Raw genomic sequence first — 18,759 nt, forward strand, 5'->3', positions numbered from 1 at the left:
TTGAGTGTAAAGAGCTGCAGGATTTAGTTCATGTTTCTGAACAAGTGGGAAAGCATTCTTTGCAGTGTGGTTTTGATGCTGTGCAGGCCTCCTCGAGGGTGGCTGCCACTGGTTCAGTTCTTCCGCCTGGTTGAGAGATCAGAACTTAGCTGAGCATGTAAAGACAAGGATTTTGGATGCTCCTTTACAGTCTGATGTGTTGTTTGGTTCGCCTGTGGAAGCAGTTTTAAAGAAAATGGAAGACAAGGCTAAGTCTATGCAAACTGTTAAGGATTTTTTGCAGGTGCAGCCTCCAGTTTAGTAGAAATTGGCCTACTAAGGGGTGGACTTATCCTGCTTATGATTCCCAGTCTAGGGGTAGGTCTAGACGTGGTAGGGGCAGAGCTCAAGGTTCTTTTAGGCCTAGGACAGAGAGTTCACCTGCTCAGACTTCTGGTGAGGGCAGGGGTCAGTCCTTTCGTAAGCAGACCCAATGACCTGCCTTTTCAGCTGCCAGTACATTCTCGCCTGGCGGCACCTCTAGGAGGAAGACTGTCTCTTTTCAAAGAAAATTGGGATTTAATTACCCAAGACAAATGGGTTCTGGATATCATTCACCACGGTTACAGGTTTTACTTCCATACCTTGCCTCCTTTCAAAGGCATGCCAGACATTCCTCCTCTACAAAGAACAGAGGCTCGCAAACAAATTTCTCTGTTACTCCAAATAGGAGCCATTCAGTCAGTTCCTGTGCCAGAAAGGGGCCTAGGATTTTATTCTCGCCTGTTCCTGGTACCAAAGAAGGGGAACACGTGGAGACCAATTTTGGATTTATCTATCCTCAACACTTATCTGGACATTCCAAAGTTCAAAATGTTGACGTTACAACAGCTTTTACCTCTGCTGGGCAAAGATCACTGGATGGTAACTTTAGATCTCAAGGAAGCTTACCTTCATGTGCCTATAAGACTAAGTTGCAGAAAGTATCTGCGCTGGAAATTCTCATTATCAGTTCTCTGCATTGCCCTTTGGCTTATCTACTGCGCCCAGAGTATTCACAAAGGTTCTGGCTCCAGTGATAGCTTACTTCAGGCTAAAAGGAATTCAAATCTATCTTTACTTGGACGACTGCCTGATTCTGGCTCAAGAAAAGGAAGACCTTCTACAGCATTTGGAATATGTCATAGCAGTGCTAAGATGCCTAGGGTATTCTGTGAACGAAATAAAGTCCAGTCTAGTACCCTCTTAAGACATGTGCTTTCTGGGTGTGAGACTGAATACAGCAGCCCAGATGGCCTTTTTAACCCCGGACAAACAAAAGAATCTTTCCAGTTACTTCCATCAATTATCTCTTCAGTCCGGGCTGACTGCAAGGACAGTCCTTCAAGCCTTAGGGTTCATGGCATCTTGTATTCTGGTGCTTCCCAATGCCAAACTGCATATGAGGAAGCTACAATGGTATCTCAAAAATCTATGGACACAGCACTGCCAGGACTTGGACACTGTTATTCAAATAATACCTTGCATTCAAAAGGAATTTTTGTGGTGGGCTCAGGAATGTCACCTAAACAAGGGACTCTCTGTGACCCGGCCAGAGGCAAGTCAGATTCTAACGACAGATGCCTCAGACATTGCTTGGGGAGCTCATCTAGATGGAAAGTGGATACAAGACAAGTGGCCTGCCAGACTACAGCATCTACATATCAACATGAAAGAGATGTTAGCAGTCCAGTTTGCATTAATGGCTTTCAAGGAGTTACTTCTTCCAGGGCAGGTGTTGATTCTAACAGACAACACAACTGTCATGTGGTACATCAACAAACAAGGGGGAACACATTCTTACCCATTGTGCAGGCAAGCAATGATTTTGTGGGAGACTGCGCTCAGCTTGCAACTAACTCTTCAGGCAAGGTTTCTGCCGGAGCACAGAACTCCTTAGCAGATGTGTTAAGCAGACAAATCATGGATCCCCACGAGTGGAAACTCGATCTTCATGTATTTCAACAATTGACAGTGTCATGCGGAACTCCACACATAGATCTGTTCGCTTCTCCACTAAACCACCAGATGCCAATGTTTTGCACCTAGGATTTCATCACACAGCTTGGAAAGTGGATGCTCTTTCTTTCAGTTGGAAAAATCTTCATGTGTATGCTTTTCCACCTCTGCCTCTTCTCCCAAAGGTGCTTCTAAAGGTCAGACAAGACAAGCCAAGGATGATTTTAATAGCTCCAGATTGGCCTCGCAGCACTGGTACCCATTACTGAGGAGTCTGGTAAGGAAGCCTCCATGGCCTTTACCCTTGATTCCACACCTATTGTCTCAGAGGGACGGTCATCTGCTCAATGTCAAGCTTCAAACTCTTCATCTAACAGCCTGGCATATTCTGTTTTGAAAGACAGCAGGTCTCAACTTCCTCAACAAGTTTTAAATGTGATTATGGAAGCAAGAAGACCTAGTACAAGGAAAGTGTACGCAGAAAAATGGAAGAGATTTTATTTTGGACTGCAGCAAAGAATTTGGAGGTTTCGAGCCTAATTTGAGTGTGGCTCTTCAATATCTTACTGAGTTATTGGACAAAGGTTTGTCTTTCTCTTCCATTAAGATTCATGCTGCAGCAATTTCAGCTCACTATGATTGTGACCCACCATTGTTTTCACATCCTTTGTTCAAGCAATTTCTTAGGGGGGCAAAGAATATAAGACCCCCGAGCTCCTACTCCTGCTTGGGATCTCAATTTTGTGTTGGAGAAACTTACTCTACAACCTTTTGAGCCTGCAGCTACTGCTGACCTGAAATACTTGTCTGGAAGACTGCTTTTGTTGGCCATTACTTCTGCAAGAAGGGTTTCTGAGTTGCAGGCCCTTATGGCGGTTGAGCCTTTTTTTGATTTTTCATAAGGATAGGGTATCATTACGTACTAATCCTTCCTTTATGCCTAAGGTGGTTTCTAGTGTGGCTTTAAACCAAACTATTCATTTGCCTACTTTTATGCAGATCCCCAAAATAAAGGGGAAAAGATTTTGCACACTTTAGATGTACACAGGCAATTGCGTTATTATTTAAGCAGGACTAAGGATTTTAGACAGTCTCAGCAGTTGTTTGTTTCTTTTGCTTTGAGTTCGCAGGGCAAGCCTGTGTCAAAACAAACTATTTCTAGGTGGATTGGGTTTTGCATTGCATTTTGTTATTCCCATCATGGCAAAGAGATTCCAGCGATTAGGCCTCATTCCACTAGGGCTACTGCCACTTCAACAGCATTTCTAAGGGGTGGCAACTAAGGATATTTTGGAGGCAGCTACTTGGAGTTCAGTGCATACTTTCTCTAAGCATTACCACCTTCCTCTCTACTCTAAGTCTAGGGCTGGTTTTGCCACAGCTATTTTGCAAGGCATGTTATCAGCTCCTGCTTCCTTATGATTTGCCAGCCTCCCTTACCTCTGCTTTGGGATTCTACCCAATAGTTAGGACTGCAGCAATGTGGAATGAAGAACATAGTACAGTTTTGTACCTACCATAAATGTAGATGTTCGAGGATCCACATTGCTGCAGTCCAATTCTACCTCCTTCCCTCTGTGTTTAGGGGTGGTTGTGTAGGTGACATTATATTCTGGTACCTTTGTATATATTGTATATATTTTTGGTGCAGGTATGTTTGGTGGTTTTGGTTTTGGCCTTGTCTTTTTAGGGTCTTCTGACATCTGGGGCAAGAAAAGACTGAGGATATGACGTCGGTCATGCGCATTAGTACCCTGACGCACTGGACCGACGTCAGCCATATACTTTGGTATTCGGGCCGACTGGACAGCGGACTACCCAATAGTTAGGACTGCAGCAATGTGGATCCTCGAACATCTACATTTATGGTAGGTACAAAACTGTACTTTTCTCATAGTTCAGTAAACTCTGCTATTTCATTGTAAGTTAGCCAGGCTTTTGTTGTAGTATCAAAAACAGTAACATTTCCAATTTGGTTGGTCATTTTAGGTCTGTTCCTCGTTTCTGGTACTTATATTTTAGTGACTATTTAGGCCCTTGCCATATGCCAAGTCATACTTTATACATCACCACTAGGACCCTTTTAGCATCTAAAATCACTTTGCATTGCCTTGAGATAATCAATTCATACTCACGGTCCTGCTATATATCCATGTTCTACAATGGCAGTAATGCTTGACAGGATGAGTGTTATTGGGGAAATAACAGACCACCCAGAGATGTTTGGCATAGGGCTCTTCACCCCTGGAAGGTCTGTTATTTTCCTGTAACACCCACCTTGAAGCATGTTACTGTGCCTAGATAATGGACTTTATATTAAAGTGTTTTTATCTATTTTATTTATATATATATATATATATATATATATATATATATATATATATATATAAATTTTATTGTAAAATAGTTCCTCTGCCAAATGTTTAAAGTTGCTGTATAACATGTAACTGTTGGAGAAAGTAGTTTACATCCAAAGTATGTTAGGTAAATATTTAATGCCGTCTACAAAGACACACACACACACACACACACACACACACACACACACACACACACACACACACACAGTAGCTGGCAATTACAACCACTTTCTTGACCAAATACACCAAAATGATAAAATGAATGAAAGAAATCGTACAGTGGAAGGCATTCCGAACCCACCCATGCCTTTCACCTGTCTCTGATTTTGCCTCAGAGTTTTGCTGTATCCCTCAGAAACTTTTGATTTTCTGTAAAATAACTGAGGATTATGGTCAGTCACTAAACATAAATTTTGTAGTTTCATACTTATTGTTCAGACAACGCATGTTAATGGAAAACCTCTTACTATTTCTTTTTTAATGAATACGAGTCATAATTAAAAATTATCCTTGATTTTAGTTCTCAGTATTGACTTTGTCAAGAATTGCTGAGTAAAGAAGCTGAGAGGTATGCACTTTCTCTTGCTCACTCCTTCTCTCTCTCTCTGTGCTGCTTGCTGTCTCCATCACTGTCTGTTTTTGCTGTCTCTGTCATACATACGTACATATTCATGGTCTCACACACACACACACACTTTGGGAGACTTATTTTTTTCCACTTCACTTAGCGCCACTTTTTAAGCAGTGCTTAGCAAGGGGAAAGTACAATGACAAGTCCTTACAACTGATGTTGCAGTTACTTGTATTAGCTGAGTTTATTTATTTTTCTCTTTGTATTTACTTTTTGTCTTTTGTACCTGCTAAACAGTAAAGCTGTGTTTGGTGAGCATAAAAAAGATGGCAATCATTTGCTTGTTTTCAGTCCATGCTTTACATCACCTTGATATACTGCTGTTATAGGGCAGATTTTTTTTCTGGGTGATATTTGTACATTAACAGCCTGTTAGAGAATATTCATTCTCCAATAGGGCATCTTTGTAAATTGTTCCCATTATCTGAATTGTGATTAATTAGCCTTTCATTGTGCACCATACCTGTATACTGAATTAATTTCTTGCTTGCACATTACTCACTTAACCACATTTGAGATCTTCCTTTTCACAATCACAAGTTTCTTGTGTCACCTGTTGGGTCCTGTTTTTAAGTTAGTTTTTTTTTTCTCTTCCCATTCTGAAGTGTTGGAGCCTATTTGTTCTATACATAGGTATGACTTTACTGCCATTTTGTTGTATTCTTACCAAATTGCTATTACTTTATATTATAAAATAATTAAGGTAGCCAGAATGAGCCCTTTTTGAATGTTACACAGGCATGCCCACATGTAAATGTGCACTAGTAGTTAATGGCTGGATTTTTGCAAAATACTTTAAGGCCTTCTAGTCCTCTTATGAGGGCCATTCTGAAAAAAAAAAACGATATAGGAGTTTCTGTTGTTTTACTAGTTTTGGCTCCCAATCCATACATATTTGGGGATTGAGTCCTTGGTATTTTGCCATCCAAGTGCCGTAGTAGTAGTGGCAATATTCCTACCCCATGACACAGTTGCAGCTGAGCATCTGGTCACCCATTAATGGAAATATTTCTTTCCACTGATATGTACTCTTGTATCAGCTACGTGTGGTGCCTTGCACGACTTTCTTTTTTTCCACATAAACAGTCCCTCTTTGAAGTCATTTCAGGGATGCAGGCGAGAAGTAGCCATCACAGCATGGTGTGACCTGTACTGCTGACTAGATGTAAAACTTCATGCAGCCATCTGCCTGTCACAGTGCAACAGGCTGTCCGATTAATTTTGAGATTGGTTCTAGTAGTGGTGAAGCAAGTGATTAGGACACAGAATGCAAAACAGATTAAGTAAAATTGTTTGTGCAAAGAGAAGGAAGTGGAGTGCAAAACAGAGGGAGTGAAATGATTTGTGTAAAGAGAAGAAGCCTATTGAGTATATACTGCTTCTTTTGACAGCCAGGTATGTGATTATACTCAGAGGAAATGTTTGTTTTTCAGGTGAGAATCCTTCACTACAGAGTAGCGTTGGTGCAGAGACCATTCCTGGCACAATAGACCACATGGTACAGTATATCATTATCACTTACCTGGTTAGAGAAGAAATGCATGTGTATTTTGCCCCTGTCCATTGTCTGCTTTTCGTCCATTAAAGATATCCCACAATTAGATATGGATAACATGTGAAAGTGTCAATTTTTCCATGTACAAACAATATGTGTTCTCTTAGTTTAACAATTGCAGATAACCTTTTAGAAATAACATATATAAATTCCACTTCTAGAAATTTAAATTTTATGTTTAATGTAAGGAATTTCAGAATAAAACATCAGTAAGTGTTAAGATTTGTAAGTTGAGTTTGGCGTAGGTATGTGTGTGTCTTGGGAGACAGCTATAACTGTTATCAACTTGTTAACATTTTGTTTTTTGTTTATAGAGATGCTGCAAGGTTGGCAATATTTCATGCTAAATTCGCTGAACTGATTATCTGAAATTAACGAGTGGAAAAACAGGGAATCCCTACTTCATCCAGTGTTACTTCCTTATTTAGGCAAAGGTTCTCTAGAAAGTCAGTGAGGTGCTAGTTAGTACACCTGTAGTATTCAGGATACCTAGTAATCTAGCCTCACATTATTTTCATCTAATTATTCTGTTTTAAAGGTATGGTGTCTCAGCATATCATTACTTTGTTTCACTATTTTTAAAGTTGAATCATACCTTTAAGCTTTTCAGTCTAGTATGCTTTACTGCATCACTGAAACAGGTTTTGTACATGTAGCACCTGTGTTTGTGAAGGATTCCTCTCTGCCTTCCTCCTCCCAGACTTCTTAGCTGTTGTACTCTTCCTTAGGTGAAGAATACTGCAACAGTCATATGGAAGGACATAGTACATTTGTACAAAATCTTACCATAACAGTAGATGTCCTCCTCATTGTTGCAGTATTTCCTCTTCCCTTCTTCCCCCTCTGTCCTAACTCTTGCCCTGCGTTCTGTTTTCCTCCTGTCAGAGGAGCCTTTCTCTCTTGTTCCTTCTTTACTTTTCCTTCTAGGTGTAGACATTCTTCTTTGTCCCTGAAGGTATTTTGTTCCTCTTGGGGCTTTTTCATTTCTGAGTGTTTGCATCCATACATCAACTTTATGCCTCCTCCCAGACTTCTTCTTCGCTGTTGTACTCTTCCTTAGGTGAGGAATACTGCAAGAGTCATGTGGAAGGACATAGTACAATTGTGTAAAATCTTACCATAACAGTAAATGTCCTTCTCTTCACTGTTGCAGTATTCACTCCTTCCCCTTCTGTCCTGACTTTTGCCCTGTGTTCTGTTTCCATTTTGCACGAGGGGCCTTTTCCTTCTGGATGTAGATGTTCTTATTTATCCATGAGAGTATGTTTTCCTCTTGGGGTTTTTTCAGTTTTTAGTGTTTGCATCCATATATCACCTTTATGCATAAGTCTTGTGCATGGAGCATACATGTGGCATACAGCACCTATAAGAGCTGAAGGATTTGGTATACTGGCTGGATGCTAGGCTGTCCCTGGCAGGAGATCCCTTAGGTGAAGAATACTGCAACAGTGAAGAGAAGGACATCTACTATTTATGGTAACATTTTACACAACTGTAGTTTCTATATTTAATAAATAAAACCCTGTGTATGGTCAGATAAGCTGTGTCTGCAAATGGTCTGTTGTGGTCAGAGTACTACCCTGGTAAACAAACTAAATAAAATAATTAAATAGCCTTTTCTTGTACTATTCCCATGACATCTCCTTTTCTGATGAAGTTGGACCATAAACCTGTGATTTTTGCCTTCAAAATCTCAAAAGCCCATGCATCTGTCTAGGACGGCGCAGTGGTAGCATTGTCACCTCACAGCAAGAGGTTCTCCGGTTTGATTCTCTGCTGGGGTGCCTTCTGTGCAGAGTGCATGTCCTCCCTGCGTTCGTGTGGGTTTCCTCCGTGTGCTCGGGTTTCTTCCCACAATTCAAAGACATACATCTGGAGCGTTTCTCCCCGCTCCTTCACTGAAAATAGGCTTTGTTCCAAGTTGGACTTTCACAAATCAAATGTCATCAAATGTAAAATAAAATAAAATAAATAAAATCTAACGTCTCGGAGTTCGGAGTTCCAGGATTTCTAATGTACTAACCTCATCAAAGTCTGTGACAAGGTTTCAAACAAATTCACTCCAGGCAGCAGCATCATCTCTTATGATGACACAGCAGCTAGCCTCACAAAAATGTTCTATGCCCACTTAGATAAATGTCTAGACTTGAAAGTCCTAATTAGAGTAACATATAATTGGAAATTCAGAAACAAACCTCATTTGTGGTCCTCCAAGATAAGTAAAACTTTGTGGTAAAAGAAGAAAACTCTTTATATTATACAGCAGATCCAAACACCCTCATATGAAGGTTAGTATCAGAAATATTAATAAAAACTTTAAAATTACCATCAGAACTACTAAATAAACCCATCACCATAGGCTACCATCTGAAGGTGAGGACATCTTTAAATTATTCAGCTGCTTTAGGAAGCTAAGGAATAACACCCAACATTGCTCTGAGTTTAATCAAAATGACAATGTATTTGCCCCCAATAGACATTGTCTGTGTACTAGCAAACAAATTCAGTGGTAATTTTACTCTAGAGGCTTCTTTCCAAAGTCCACCTATCCTCAATCCGTTAAACCCCATGTTATCACAAAGGAACATGTACAGAAGGTGCTCTCTAAGACGAGAAATACTGCTTCCATGGTAACTAAGTAAATACCTGGTTATTTAACAAACAGTACCAGGAGTGACTAATATAACCACTACTCAAACTGTAACCTAAGTTTAGATGCATTTTGATCATGAAGTCTGGCATACTGCAATTGTGATACCATTCAACAAGGGAGGCCTGACCACCAGTCCCAGTTATTATACACCCATCATTTTGTTGCCTGATAAGTGTAATTTGCAAAGCCATGGAATATGTTACAACTGACCTTATAAACGATGGTAGATTTGACCTACAGCAGTTTGAATTTAAGGGAAGATCCTTCCTAATTAATTTGTTTAACTTGTTCAAGAGGGTTACACAGGCTATCAGCAGTGATCTTGCTGTTCACAACTTGTATTTTGATCTGGTCAAAGCATTTGACTCCTTATCCTCATGTTGGCATTCTAAGTAAAAAGGAAAAAAAAAGACCTATGTGTTAAGATGGATAGACAGGTAACTAAAAAGCAGAGACCAATGTGAAAGACAGGTGCCTGATGAGAAAGTGTGAAGGTAGCCAGTGATGCCCCCTATAGCTCAGTGTTGGGACCCTTCCTTTTCACATTTGCTTCTGTCATCTGCAAATCAGAAACCAAGACTTCTAGTTAATTAAATTTGCAAAATGACTGAAAAACAGGAGTTATAATTAAATCCCACTTGTATCTTAACTCTTCAGCAAGAATTTATACATTTATATAACTGGCATACTTAAAATGAGCTCAAATTAAAAATAAATGAAATATTGTAACATTTGGTACACAGCCTGCTCCCTCAGCATAAAGCATAGGTAGTACATCCACTTCAAAATCAAACTTCTAGGAGGAGGCATTCACCCTCATCCTAGCCCCACCAATCAAAATAAACATCAAGACAATTTTCTTCCACACACTGCTCTAACTTCATAGTGGTCAAGCCCCAACCACAGTAATCTAACTTCTGAAGCCATAAATGTTAGAAGCATAAGAAATAAAATTGCTGAACTACATACCTGGATTACCCAATGTAAGCTAGATGTTTTTGTTACAACTGGAACCTGGCTTAAAATCAGCATAAACAACATCAAAATTACACCTCCCGGCTTTAATATCTTCTGTAATGACCATATAAAGAGGAAAGGTGGTGGCATTGCATTAATATTTCAGAACAACTACCGCATTTCCCCTTGCAACAAATCAGTACCAAAATTCAGTTCAGCAGAGCTTCCTATTACTTTCCAGAAATTAAACAGTTATAAACAAATATGTATTATTGTTCTTTACATCCCTCCTGGTTACAGTACAGCTGTACTGGAAGATATCCTACATTGGATTTATATAACATTTCCACAAGAGAAATACTACTAGGTGATATGAATGTCAGTTGGTTGGATATAAACTGTAACTTCCCTGCATCTAGCATGAACATATTTGGTTTCACACAACTAATTAATAGCCCCACACACATTATAGCAAGACATCAAATTCCCTATTAGACTGGATCCTAATATCAGATTCTAACAAGTACCCCAGCACAGGTACAATGTCAGACTCTGTCAGTGATCATCTCCCAGTCTGTACAGCCAGACATCTCACACATCCAGTTAAACAGCATGTTTATAAAACAACACACACCCTTTCCAAATTTAACCCAGAAATGTTCATTACTGCCCTTTCATCTATTAACTGGAACTTCCTAAAAATCTTCCCCTTAGATGATGCTGTAAATTAATTCAGTGCAACTTTGCTGAACATTGTAAATAGCTTTACACCTCCTTAAACCTGATGAAATGTAACTCCCCCCCCCTACTAACCCTACTATCACTAGGGAACAGGTCTTTACTGCTCTCTTTAAGACCAAGAAGACTGCATCAGTGGGCCCAGAAAATATCCCAGGATGCCTTCTAAGTAGCATGAAACATGACCTAGCAGGGCCTCTGGAATTACTATTTAACTGTAGCCTCCAAACATGCTTCGTGCCTCATGAATGGAGAAAGACAACAATCATCCTTCTGCACAAAGGTGGGCCATCTACAGACCCATAAGTCTCACTATTCCTATATGTAAAGCTATAAGAATTATCATGGAGATGATCAATAGAGATGGAGATGAGCAATAGAGATGTATTAAACCGCCAGACACTGGACCCAACCCAGTCTCATTTCGTTAAGGGCAGATCATGCCTACTCAACCTGGTGGACTTCTTCGAGAAGGTCACCAAACCAATGGATGAGGGCAAAGTCGTTCACACTGCCTACCTTGACATGGCCAAGGCCTTTGACACAATACCCCACCCTGGTATTGTTGACAAACTTGAGAGGTTAGGTACAAACCCGTATGTCACCCGGTTGATAGCTAACTAGCTCAGACACGACCCAGAAAGTTAGAACTGGGGAGTCTACCTCTACAAAAAGGCCAGTCACAAGTGGAGTCCCTCAGGGATCAGTCTTTGGACCTCTGTTTTTTGGCATTTACTTCTCAGAAGTCAAGGCCAATGTCAGTGGTCTCTGGCTGACTAAATTTGCAGATTGCAAATTAGGTGCTGTCATTGAATCTTACACTGACACAAATGTTCTCCAGGAGGGGCTGATACAAACAAAGAATTAGAGTCAGAGCCATGGACTAAAACTAAATGCCAAGAAATGCACAATAGTATCCTTTGGGAAGTCATTCATCCATGATAACTATCATATTGACACACGCCCCTTAGAATTGACCCAGTAGTCAGGGGCTTAGGGACACTCATTGATAGTAGTCTAGCCTTTGATCATCACATGTCTACAGTGGTGAGGAAATCATTCTGTGTTGCACAACTTTTAAACAAAGGTATGGCCTCTAAGTCCAAGGAAGTCATTGTTCCACTGTGTTCATCATTCATCAGACTTGTCATTGAGTACCGTGCCACCTTTGGTATGTACCTAACCAGGCATATCCAACAATTGGAATGTCCACAGAGGTTCTTCACTAAAAGAATACAGGGCATAAGTAATATGTCCTATGCAGACCACCTCAAGGCCTTATCCCCTGTATTCTGTCTCATACAGGCTTTTGAGGGGAGATCTATGCCTGGCATGAAGGGCATTGTCAGACCCCACTCTGATGGACCTCTTGCATGTCCAGAAAACAAATAGAACCCATGCTTACACTTACCAAGGGTATCAGAACTTGTCAGAGATTTGGGATGCATGGCTAGGCTTAAAAAAGGCCCTTGTGGTCGTTAGCCTAGTAAACACCTATGAACCTATAAAAGGAAGAGATAGAAAACAAATAATGCAGTTTGGGTATCGAAAAAGAGTAGAATGCTTATGTAAGATAAGGAAAAAGCATGGAAAGACTAGCAAAAATATAAAACACCACAATATTTTGAAAACTTCAGAATGCTTTGCACTCACACTGAAAAGGAAAGAAAGGAAGACAAAACGCTATACTGTAATAACTTTCAGAATAATAGCAAACACAACCCTAAATAATTTCTGGGCAGACATTAAAGAAATCTTGCATCCTGGTCAAAAACTCAACCGTAACTCCTCTCCCAATAACTCACCACTCAAAATCATAATGCAGTTCATCTCTTGTATCATAGATAGCACAGAATCTCTAACCATGGATTCCCCAAGATCTAATTCTGATACTACCAAACAGCTACGTATCACCACATCCACTTTCACCTTCACAACTGTGCCCACTTTCTGTATAAAGCTACTCTTAAACTCTGACTTCAGCTGATGACCTTCCAAGCAAATACCCTAAAATACCAGCCAATAGCATTGCCTATCCTGTCTCAATGTGTATAAATAGGTCAATCCAGGAATCACATAGTCCCTCTCTGTGGAAAAAGTCACGCGTTATCCCTCTGCACAAAGGAGGAAATTCAACAGACATTACTAACTTTAGACGCAGTTCGATCCCCTCTCTCCAAAACACTTGAAAAATGTATTAAAATAATTGCTAAACTATCTCCTGCAGGAAGAACTACTATCCCCCACACAACATGGCTTCCACCCCTCCTGTAGTACTAGCACTGCACTTCTACCCTAGGTAGATGCTGTCAGTAAAGCTAGAGATGACAGCAAACTAGTCTAGTCTTATTTCTAGACTTGCCTAAAGCCTTCAAAATAGTTTCACAGCAATCCAGTAATTCAAATGTCATCATTAAGTCTCTCTAAGCCCACCCTTCTATGGTTCAGAAGCTACCTATCCGAATAGGTATCCCTCAGTAAAATGGCATTCCATCCTATCTCCGTACCCCCAGTCACCAGAGGTGTACCACAAGGCTTTGTCCTAATTTCCTTCCTGTTTAACATTATCACCAATGCCCTCCATATATCCACACAAGTCTCCCTAATACAGTACATACAGGACTCCATACTCATTTGCACGTCTGACAACTTGGCACATCACCAAAAAAATTACTACAGAATTTTTAACAGCCACTGAAACATGGCTTTATAACTCACAACTCAGGCTCAATCCTTAAAAAAAAAACAAACAAAAAAAAAAAAACTACTACTATTTTCCCCAAAGCCCCCTCTCATGAAAAAACAAAAGTCCTCTCTCTTGCTAGTACAACCATTGAAGTCACTTCTTATAGCAAATTATTACAGATGATAGTAGATGATAATTTTAAATTTGACTTGCATATACAAAATTGCATAAGAAAAATTTGCCAAACACTAGGGATGTTTTATAGAGCCAAAAATGTTATCACCGACACAACTAAAGCTACAATTGTCACTACATATCACCCCCCCACACACGTCTTTGTGGTACTCCCATCCGATTAACATCTAAACATCACACAAATCAAAACTTGAGCAATGCTGTAATGAAGTTGCAAAATTTGCAGCAAATACCCCTTTCAGAATTCACCACTGTATAACACTAAAAAGTGTAAACTGATTAAAACTACCCCATCAGCTAACATATACACAGCTTCTTGTACCTATAAAATTATCCAGAATCCTTATGTTTGTCCAGCATTAAATACCTTTGTTGTTGTGTCTTTCGGCTTTTCCCGGTTAGGGGTCGCCACAGCGGAACTCCGGTCCACTAATGATTGGCAGTAGATTTTTACGTGCCAAGTTGCCAGCCCTGACGCACAACCTTCAACGAAGGTATGCCCATTCACGCATGTCTCCACGCAGAAGACGCTCCAGCTGAGAATCGAACCGGACAGCGTCTCACTGTGTGGCAACAACGCTACCGCAGCACCACCACCGCAGTTTATACAAGTGTTTTCCCAATCAGTCATTATGATTCAGTGACCAAAAACTCCTGTCTGTCCACAGACCTATCAGATCTGTTGGGCATTGTCTGTAGTCGTAATATGTTGCTAAGGCCTGGGACTCCTTACCTTCAGGTCAGTATACTCCATCCTATCCTTCCAAACCATTCTGAAAGACTTCCTAGCCCAAAACTGTCTCTGTTCTTGTTCAGCAACAGGATAAACTGTAGGCCTAATTCATTAACACTTACACGAAGTGTAAATGATCTGCATTCAGGAACATCTGTACAAAATTTTTGTGCTTTCTGGTCACTCAGAGTGCACTAACTGTACATGTAGTCTATACTTTGTGGTAACCTTTATGAATCCCTCTTGATATTTAAGACTGCAAGATAGTCAGTAGGTTAAGTAAAATTAGTAAGAAGAAGGTGCAAGTTAAGCTTGTGTTGTGTGTTCACTCGTAACAGTGCACAGTTAGTGCAGTTAGTGTAAGAGTGTTAATGAATCTCAGGGTATATCCCTAAATGTGAACAAGTACCTATTCATACCTTACACTGCCTTACTCTCCTTTTTTCACTCACTTCCTTATGTCTATCAATTTCTCTCCCCTGGCTTTCTCTCTAAATATGCCATAAGCCTGCTTTTTCCTCACTCCATATTGCAGTTCCTGTTTGAATTATACTAACTTACCTTTAATTTCTCTATAGACTAGCTAAAATTTCTCAAAATATTAAATCATTGTCATATAAGTTGCATCTTTTCTTAACCAATATTTTCATATTATGTCTAATTTCATATTATGTCTAATTTGGTATGATTGTTTAAACAGTAGATCTGATGTTGTCCTTTTCATTCTGTGATGTAATGTTCTACTTTTTATTTGTTCTTCATTAAAGTCAATTTTGATTCAAGATACGTTGGACTGTTCCGTTCCTTTCAAGCCTTTGGACATTTTACTTTACCCTTTTCATTCTACCTTACTGATGGGTCACAGATCTGATCCTCGGATCCAACTCAGCCGCTTTACCAAGACTTTGTATCCTAATCTCGAGCTCCTCCGTCTTCCCATAATGCACTACAGCATCCCTAACTCCTCAGATGTCATTTGTCACCTAAGTGGTAAGAAGGAACTCTCGAGCTGTGAAGTAATACATTTATCTATGTTTATCCAGATCTCCTTCCTTTAGACTTGTTCTCTTAAATCTATAGTTTCCTTAGTAGAGTGCTGATGTTCTTCGTGTTTCACAATTACATTTGGGTTATCTGCTTGGAGGTAGCCCTCAGTCGGCCTGATTAACAAAGTCTTGGGTCCTGTGTCGGTTGCTGTCCCTTCTTCCATGACGTCAGGTCGTCGGGGGTATAAAACATGCAGCCGACGCGATTACATCCGTCTTTCTTGGTGTGCGATGCCCGAAGCAGAAGCAGTTCGCAAGAGCAGGTCGGCCGACTACTGAAATTTTCATTTTCGAGTTTCAGAACTGAAGTCTTCAACTAAAGCTAAGTACCCCGTTGGGGAAACACTTTCTTGCTCCTTACCGATGTCAGTAAAAGTTAATAATTGCATTACTTGTGGAAAGCAAATACCTCATAAAGATTTTCATTTGTACTGTATTCCTTGCCTTGGCCCTGACCACGACGTACCTTGCTGTAGGTTTTGTGCTTTATTTAATCAGCGCACTGTCCGTCATCGGCATATTTTCGCCTCTAAATATTTCTGTTCTCGGTTTAATTATCCAGAAATGTCAGTTAGCTGTCCGACTACTGTGATTCTGAAAAAATGCAAAGATAAAGACAGAGACAGGCCACCGAGGTCCAAAACTGCTAACGACGCTTCTAAGCCAGTTGCCAGTTCGCCGGTAGTCAGTGAGGTGCTTTCTCAGCCCCTGATAGCCGCTACCTCTGATTCACAGGCCTCTACTGAGACCCATTCAGAGTCTGGTATGCCGCGAGATGCTTCAACTATGGAACTAACGGATGTCTCTACCTTGGATGGGTCTGGAGTCGCTGTGCAGGCACCGGCTTCTGAGGGTGTATTCAGGCCTGCAGACTTGCATATTAAACCAATGCCGCCTTCATCTCTTAGGCCTAAATCTTGAACCATGCCTAAAAAAAATGACGCCCAGACCACATGCTCAGGCCTCTATGCCTAAAAAACAAATGATAAGAATGGCTGAAGATCTAATAACTCTAATCAGAGTAGCCCCCCCCCCCCTTTCTAACAGGCCTAGGACTGAAGTGATTTATGAATCTTCTGACTAGGATTCTGTTTCTTCTGATTATCTGGATTTGCCCTTATCTACTTATGAGGATTCTGATGCAGAGGACTCCATTCCCTCTGCTTCCCCTCCAGAGGATTTTTCCTTTGGGGAAACCTTACATACTCTAAGGGATCATTTCCACTGGGAAAGCCAGGATTTTTCTGATTCAAAGAACAGGCTTAGGGATTTCTTACTCCTACCTCAGCATAGGCCTTTAGCTGTTCCTCTTGTACTAGACATTGTTGATTGCTTTTTCGGAATCTAGTTTGGCCCCTGATTCCTTGCCTACTGCTCCCAGAAAACCAGACAGATGTTCCTGAGTCACACAAGTTTCTTTTTAAAAATCATATTGCGGATCTAGGGACTATTTCACAGGGGCCCAAGGGCATTAAGGCTTCTACTGCTAAAAATCCTACCCCTTCTGATAGAGACTCCAGGGCTCTGGATAGATGGGGTAAGAATGTTTACACTTCTGCAACCTTAGCCATTAGGCCTTTAAACTGCCAGTTTCATATGTTAAAGTGTCAGCAACATGTTAATAGATTGCTTAAACAAGAAAATGATGTTGATTCCTGACTGTGTGGAAAATAAAGAATTACAAGATTTAATGCATTCTGCTGAACAGATTGGAAAACATACTTTCCAATGTGGCTTTGATTCATTAGAGGCCTCTTGCAGGGCCACTGTTACTGGGTCTGTGCTCAGAAGGCATGCTTGGCTTAAGGAGCAATCTGCCTGATCATGTTAAAGCTAATTTGTTGGATGCTTCCTTAAATCAGGACCGCCTGTTTGGCAACAAGGCTGAGGAAGTTCTTAAAAAGAAGAAAGTTAAAGCTAAATCTATGCAAAGTGTTAAAGATTTTTTACAAGTTCAGCCTCCTAGATTTAGTAGGCACTGGCCTTCTAAGAATTGGTCCTTTCCAGCCCCTTCCAGGTCTTCTCAAGCCAAACTCAGACACAGTAAAAACCCCAAGTTTCAGTCCCAGGGGACACACAGAACTAAGCAGTGGGGACCTCCACTTCCAAATCTGGGAATAATAAGACTCCCCCCAATGGTAAACTGTCTCAATGACTTCCTTATAAAATTTCCAAGCACTTATCAACTGGCTGCTCCTTTGGGGGGAAAGATTGCTCTTCATGCAAAGAACTGGGAACTCATTACCCAGGGCAAATGGGTTTTAAATATAGTGTCCCAAGGATACAGATTTCACTTCCATACATTGCCAACACCAAGCGGGTGGCTGGACCTATCCCCAAATCAGTGGGAAGAGGCCCAAAAACAAGTACTTTCTCTCTTAAGCATGGGGGCTATTCAACTGGTACCAGAAGAGGAAAAGGGACAAGGATTCTACTCGAGACTTTTCCTGGTACCCAGAAAAGGCAATTCATGGTGTCCTATCCTGGACCCGTCTACTCTAAACACCTTCCTGGAGATTCCAAAATTCAAGATGCTGACTCTTCAACAATAACTTCCTATGCTAGGCAACGATGCCTGGTTGGCAACACTAGATTTAAAAGAAGCATACCTGCACATCCCAATTCAGGGAATCTTGCAGAAGATACCTACGCTCCAAAGCAGGCTACGTGCACTATCAGTTCTCTGCACTGCCCTTTGGCTTATCTACTGCACCCAGGGTATTCACAAAATGCCTAGCTCCAGTTATTGCTTTTTGCAGGCAAAGAAATATTCAAATATACCCATACCTGGACGATTGTCTAATTCAGGCAGAAACCAGAAAATCCACACTAAAACTAAGAACAAACCGTTGGTAATGTCAGCTGCAAAAGATGGTAGTAAAAAGATAATAATCCAAGTAATAATCCAAGTCACAGGACGTTGTTTGTCCAAATAAACGGCACTTGTAACTCAACACTTTTATTGAACAACCAAATAAATGTTAAACGCTACCAGCGTTTTTCGTTCTGATAATGTCAGAACTTCCTCAGACAACAGCCAGTTCATTTACAATTGGTATTTAAATGTGCACTACGTAATTAGAGCAACTGTTCTTAATTAAATCAACAACTTTTGCCCTTATTTTTAAAGAAATACATACATAATAACCATTTATATCAATAAAAGTGTTGAGTTACAAGTGCCGTTTATTTGGACAAACAACGTCCTGTGACTTGGATTATTATCTT

General features: G+C 40.5%; 1 protein-coding gene across 1 annotated transcript in view; it reads left to right on the forward strand.

The window, feature by feature from the left end:
* LOC122792910 (caspase-8-like) overlaps positions 1–18,759 on the forward strand; it is a 743,641-nt gene that overhangs the window by 545,109 nt on the left and 179,773 nt on the right. Inside the window, exon 6 of the mRNA XM_044060467.1 lies at positions 6,402–6,466. Within this exon, the coding sequence (XP_043916402.1) occupies positions 6,402–6,466 (65 nt within the window). The remainder of the gene's footprint in view (positions 1–6,401; positions 6,467–18,759) is intronic.

Source organism: Protopterus annectens, chromosome 2.part0, assembly GCF_019279795.1.
Source record: "Protopterus annectens isolate FY-2018-M chromosome 2.part0, PAN1.0, whole genome shotgun sequence".
Classification (NCBI taxonomy): Eukaryota; Metazoa; Chordata; order Ceratodontiformes; family Protopteridae; genus Protopterus; species Protopterus annectens.